The sequence below is a fragment of the Octopus sinensis genome, linkage group LG1 (assembly GCF_006345805.1).
Source record: "Octopus sinensis linkage group LG1, ASM634580v1, whole genome shotgun sequence".
NCBI lineage: Eukaryota > Metazoa > Mollusca > Cephalopoda > Octopoda > Octopodidae > Octopus > Octopus sinensis.
In genome coordinates, this window is record NC_042997.1 from 14,966,286 (window position 1) to 14,973,202 (window position 6,917).

General features: G+C 33.4%; 1 protein-coding gene across 1 annotated transcript; it reads left to right on the forward strand.

The window, feature by feature from the left end:
• Nucleotides 1-1,950: 1,950 nt before the first annotated feature.
• On the forward strand, nucleotides 1,951-6,656 carry LOC115218991. Its single transcript, XM_029789032.2, has 4 exons — nucleotides 1,951-1,987; nucleotides 2,216-2,381; nucleotides 3,980-4,303; nucleotides 4,950-6,656. The coding sequence occupies exons 1-4, from the start codon at nucleotides 1,983-1,985 to the stop codon at nucleotides 6,396-6,398; spliced, it is 1,944 nt and encodes a 647-aa protein (XP_029644892.1). The 5' UTR covers nucleotides 1,951-1,982; the 3' UTR covers nucleotides 6,399-6,656.
• The last annotated feature ends 261 nt before the right edge of the window (nucleotides 6,657-6,917 follow it).

The following is a 6,917-nucleotide window of genomic DNA, read 5'->3' on the forward strand; positions in this document are numbered from 1 at the left end:
GTTCACTTAAAGAGAATAACAAGCTACATAATGCAAAATTTTTACTTTTCAAAAATTCCAATTCTAAAGGGTCAAAACAAACCCGAGCAACGCCGGGCGATACTGCTAGTACTAATAATAATTATTATTCCTTCCATAAATTGACAGTCTGCTCGATCAATAACGACAATGGTAAATGTAATCGTTTGAACTTTCGTGATCATCCGTATCTATCAGTGGATGATCAACTTTACTTTTCTTAGGATTGAAAAGGGTAAAGGAGTTAAAACAATCATGTCTTTACTTGAAGACATAGCGGAATGAGGGAAAACGCTTGCAGCAATCAGTATCTTATGGAGATAATTTCTTTAAAAAAGTGGTAGTGATAAAAGAAATGGAGCAATAGTGAGTAACATGGAACAAGTAACCACAAAACTGGTTCCAAGCCCGCGATGCCACGCATGAAGATACTTAGAACACTAAAACAGCAACTGAGAAAATATAGTAGGCAAATCTTTCTCTGTCAGCCAGAATACTCATTAAATACTCTGTAATTATGATCATTACCTCACCTGATTTTCTTCCATTTTTTCAAGCTATTTCTTATTTGCTGAGCCTCATATGCATTTAGGGGTCGTTTAGGTCAGTGTTTCTCATAAGGGAGAGTCAGGACTCTGATAGCATTGGGGGCTGTGAGGACTGAAGAGGGAGCAGTAAACTATCATGTTTAATCCAATTAAACTTTTACAAGTTTGCCTGGCATCACAGCAAAGAAAGAAGAATTATAGGAATGTAAATTTATTTTTGTCTTCTCATTAATAAAGGGGGGGGGGGGTAAAAAATTTCATCAGTGTTTTGAACGGGACCATACTGGTTTGGGCATCCCTTGTCTTTATATAGTGCACCCAAGGCAAGAAAGTCAGCCTGTTGAAGTCTCCCTTTTCCATCACTTCTACAAGATTTCACAAGAATGCCCACAAAACATTTGTCAGTTATACAGTGTTCTTGCTGTATACAACAGAGAACTCTAAAGTAACGTAGTGCCTATGTGCAACTGTGTGGACGGGCCCAGTTATAAACTCATTTGCATACAGCCAATCGGAGTTCATGGGCATAAAGTTACTTTGGAGAAATATACATCGAAACCTAACTATCGCAAGTCAAATAACTTATCGACATGACCAACGGCAAAAGAGCAATTCAAAATAAAGATTCTAAAATAAATAGATCTTCAAAGTTACTATAAATTATGAACACAGGTGTCAATCAGATTTCAGGTAGAGAGGATCACCTATCATAAAGAGCCCTTACATGGTAGTTCGACTTAAATGAAATAGCAACCAAATCTCCCTCAAAACAAATCCTACTGCTTTCAAAGTACGAACGATACGTTGGATATATATAAATATATATATATATTAATATATATTCGCAAATACACACACACACACACAAAAAAAAAAAGAAAAGAGACAGGATTGTAACGGCTAGAACGCCTTTAACTATAGGTCTGCTTTATCAAAACTGATCTGAGAAACAACAAAGGGAAAGTTGTTATGGGAAGCTCAACCTGTTAGAAATAGCAACCAAACTTGTTCCCAGTCACACTTTATTGTCTGCAAAAAAGAACATTTTGGATAATCTCGTCTTAAAAACACTATGTCTGGATAAAGATGGCATGATCGTTGCTTAAATGTCTTTGATCATTGTCTATTTAATCAGGGCTAAACAATGTTTTGCAATTCGTAAATAGATTCTTCCTCTAAAAGATTTATTTTAAGAGATAAGGAGTGCTGCTCTTCTCGTAGACAAATCTCATTATGACACTCGAATATGTATATATTTGCATAATTCAGAGTACCCAATAATCTGTTCGATCGTAATGCTTTCTGATTTGTTATTTCGATAACCAACCAGTGAAAGGTGATTTAAAATATATTCTGACCAAAACTATATAAACGAACATTTTGAAGAATATATAATTGAATGTGACAGAATTGAAAATGCCGTAAGTGTTGTCTATATTTATCTTTGTTTTATATATATATATATATATATATATATATATATATCTCAATATTCTGAACTTCATTATTACAGCTGAGACAATTACATTTTAAACAATAATATCCCTTTCTTTTAACCTGCTGAAAAAGCTAAATCCACCCCTTAGAAGAATATCCTCTTTAAGTTTATAAAGTATTTTTCATTCGTTTACGGAATGTTTTCTTTTCAGGTTCAATAAAGAAAAGTTTCAGAGAAAAGTGTCGGAAATTTTCATTCACATATCGGGAAAGGGAAACCAACAACTTACCACTGAAAAGTCAAACTTAACTTCATGTTCTTCAGAAATTAAAGAAACAAAAATATTTGGATACTACACAGAGAATCAAATGAAGCGGGTAAACGAAAGTTTATAACTCAAATATTTCAAAATGTTTCTTTTGTATTTCCAATAAATTGGGGACTAGGTTATTCAATACTTCCTTCGGTAATTTTTAAAACGTTATTCGAATGAAGTTACGCTGCTATTTCTAATAGTTCTTAGTAATCATGTAGGGGCTTTTTTTTTTTTTTTTTTATTATTTAAGACTTATGATACTTGGAAGTCAGTCATGAAGGCTATCATAGTAGCTTTGAGTCCTCTTTAACTTAAAAAGCTTAGTTGTATGGCCTTCAAATGATGCAACTAGATTTCGCATACCGGCCCATCAAAGGATTGTGACTTGAGGCCTGTTCACCCGATCGTTATTGGGTCTTGAGTTTTTCATTTCTATTCATCACATCTCGGTTAGTTCTCCTTACCTAATGATCTAATCTGTTGTTAGCTAAACTAGCGAATGATGACTCCCCATCTGATAAGCTTTCTTTGAAATAGGTTATATAAAGCGTTAATGGAGAAGAGCTCAACTTTTGTAATCAGAAGCATCTAGTGTTATCGCAAAAAAGTACCTAGTTTAAGATATTACACTTATACTATGCCTCGCTGATAAGGTCTAACAAGACCAAAACTCCCAATTATCGAACTGCTAAAGATCAAACTCCCTCAATTTTTTATTAATTTTAATTGGAATTTCGTGATTGTATCCTACAGCTTTCTTTTGTCAGTTATTTCTCGCAAGGAGTGCAAATTTAATTAGCTTATATTGAGTACGTTAGAACCTACTTATAGTTCAGGAAATGAATAATGCAGGGTCTTGGTTAAATTGACCGCAGTATGATACTAGCACTTCAGTTCTCAATTTTGGGCTCAAGTTGATAACGGTACATCTGAACTTGGAACAATCTTACTTCAAATGTGGTACAGTAAAACATGCAGTTAATCTTGTCAACGTTTCTTTCTGAACGGGCGCAGATTAACTGATTTCTTTATTAACATCAAGAATAACAATTTTGGGAGGTTATTCACCAAAGTCTACCTAAGTACTATATTAATGCTTATCGATCGCGAAAGGCAAAGTTAATATAGGCGGGATTTGATCTCGGAACGAAAAGCGCCGCAACTAGATAGATGCAGTACAATTTGACACTAACAATCTTGCTAACATTTCCCTCGTGAGATATCTTTATGTATAAAAGTAAGGTTGTGTGTCTGTCTCCTACGATTTAGATTCCTAACTACTCCCACATTTTGCGGTGCAGTTTAACCAAAACCGGGTATCTTATAGTCGTGATTCATATCGAGCCCTTCTGGGTATTAGCGCGCGTCTACGATGAGTCTACGATTTAAAAAAAAAATTACCATTTTTTTCCATTTTAATGCATTTTTTCGCTATTATATAAGGGAAGTAACTCTCTAAAAATGTCTACGATGAGTCAACGATTTAAAAAAAAATTTACCATTTTTTTTCGACTTTTAATTAATTTTTTTGCTATTTTTTGGCTATAACTCTCTAAAAATGCTTATATAGTTATTTCCCTTACAAACCCGAGCAACGCCGGGCGATACTGCTAGTTGGTAACAAAACTCTCATGCGACGTATCTTGCATTTTCTTTTAGCCACGATGTCTTCGACGTCTAACGTTAGTTCCATTTAAACAAATGACCAAAGAAAATATCGAGATACGACAACTTGTTCAACAAGGATTCGTCCTAATCATGTCCATCTGTCAATTGAAATATGCTGATACACTCCAAACTGAGAGTTGGTATTTTCTGAATGGAAGTATTCTATATTGCTCGTTGTATATTTGTCTCCATAAAATTGATGCTACATTCTCAGAAACCGACATTTTCATATTTTTGCGTCGGATTTATTATGCACTAGAATATCTCCATCAAAATGGTTTTATACACAGAAATATTACATCTCATGCTATTCGGGTGAGTACTACAAATGTTTTTCATTTATAATTGTACTATATATATAGCTTTACTATTCGGGAAGTTTTATTTACTAAATGTTCAACCTATCCTAACTCGTAGTTCGTTGACCGATATTTTTTTTTATGTTTTAGTTTCAATTTTTTTTTGCTTAAAAATTTTCCGAATTAAACTTTCGGTTGCAGTTTTCCTTTTTCAATGCAGTGTTTTGCGCATAGAAATTTTACGATTGACCCTGTATTCAGTTTGTAGAACTTGTCAGTCCCCACGAACGTAATTCTTCTACTAGATTTCTCGGTTTCACATTTTTTTTCTAATTTTAATTCACTTTACTAGGAGAAAACGTATCGTCATTCGTTTTTAAGCCGGCGGGATTTTTTCCCCCAGCTGATCGACTTGCGCAAAGGATCACTAGTTGGTTCATATTTTCCTGTATGTGCAGCAGCTAAAGTTGCCTGAGTACATCACGTTTATTAAAGGATTTGTAATTGAAAATTTTGAACCAGTCATGATTTGAAAATGTATACAAGTAATAACCACTCGTCATTTACTTGGCTTACCCGTCTTCTTAGTATGCAAAATTTCTTTTTACTCAATGTAAACAACTAAATCCTGAATTATTTTGTTTTATAATTTTTGTTCATAGATTATGGATACTTACAGTGTGAAGCTAAGTAAATTTGAGTACATGCACGTTAAGGAAACTGAAGTAAATTGGACCACTGACGATTCGTGGAGGTGGATGTCACCAGAGACTCTACTGAGAAAGCAGTCAAGTTTAAAATCTGATATTTTTAGTTTTTGTTGTGTGTGTTTAGAATATTTTAGTAATTGTCTTCCATGGGATAAACGTTCACAGCTTTTTGTGAAGAAACATTACATCAACGGCAATAGTTTCCCACAAGATGACTTTTCTGTCCCAACTGAAATCAAGGAATGCTTTAGCAACGGTCTGGCAACTAAAAAGCATAAAAGAAAATTCAATATTCATCAATTAGAAACGGTCATGAAATCGAGAGCGAATTGTACATTTGAAGCTAATTTGAACTATCCTAATGTTTCGAAATCGAGATACTCAAACCAAATCGAATTAAACCAGCAGCAATTAAAATTAAAGACTCCTTCGAAAAGCATTCCTACTAAGAATTTTGCAGTTTTGAAGAATAGGCAGTCATGCGATGGTAATGCATCTAACAATAGTAACAAAACTGGTTTTAATCGTATTCAAACAGATTCAGTAAAATTTCTAATCAAGTATTTTGAAAATCGTTCAACTCCAAATGCTAACTCCAGGTATTTTAATTCGAAGAACTTACGTCGAAGAACCCTTAGCTCGTGTAATCATTCCGCCACTATGAATTCTCCAGAAAAACTTCAAGTAAGTAGAGCGACTTTAATCATGGAAAGCCCAAGTGATAATGTATATATTAGCAACAGAACCAACCAGAAAACTCAATCACAAAACTTGACTAGTTTAGAAGAATTACAGACGCCTAAAAATACTTTACCAGGAATCCTGAATGCCAAAATTAGTCATTCAGATATCGGAGATCAAACAAAAAGAATGAATAGCCTTGTATATTTGCGCCGGCAAAGTTGTGTGTCTCAAAAATTGTCTTTTAAGAATTCTTCTCCAGAAAACTCGTTTTCGGAATATCCTGCAACAGACTGTAACTTTGTGACTGCATCAACGGAACATTTTGATGCTGAGAGGGGTTTCTTTGTAAGCAAAACGTCGACTGCTTCATCAATCAGACGCAAGAGTTTCCCATTATATAGTTCTGCGTCCAAAACGCACTACCCGAGACTAAATAAAGATTATAATCGGAATTTGAACTTTAAATATTCTCATTCATTTGACGAAATCATTTCTGAACAAAGGCCAGGAACCGGTAAAATACAGAAAACGGAAACTAACCGAAAGACTTGTGCATCCAAAGATTTTGTAAAATCACAAGTGACTAAATGGGAGAACCACCCTCGTGAACATTTAATTAAATCGCAAGGAATTAATTTGAAATTGGACTTTAAATATGCGATAGATAAAGATATTCACTTCAAAATTAATAGGTGGGAAAACACAATGAAAATCTAAGCAAATGTATTAGTGGGGAATCCTGTAAAATTTGTAAATTTATTTTCCAACCCATTGGTTTTTTTTTTTTTTCAATCACATTTTTTTATTACTATACTGCACTCGTATGTTCATTTTCTCAATTTAACGTCGTTGTAAAAGCTTAATATTCAAGCACAAAGCTCTTAAGTACAATCTGTTTTAGAAATAAATTTAATCTATGAAATATTTTGATACAAATGTTTATATTTGATATAAATTCATGTTTTAACTTAAATTGTAACATGCAATAGTTACTGAAGAAATTTCTTATAGTTGAATCAAGATAAGCAATTCTTGAAATTCCTTTGTCATTGATAACGACCGTATATAGGGTCTATTGAATTTTAATATTTTAATAGATCTTGTATAATTTTTTCTTTTGTAGAATGTTATATATTCTTGTACAAAAATACTGCCATGTTTTTATTATCTTTGAAAAAATCTTCTTTTTTTTTTATAAGTTTATGAAGTTGAATTTTTATCACCAATTTTAATTTG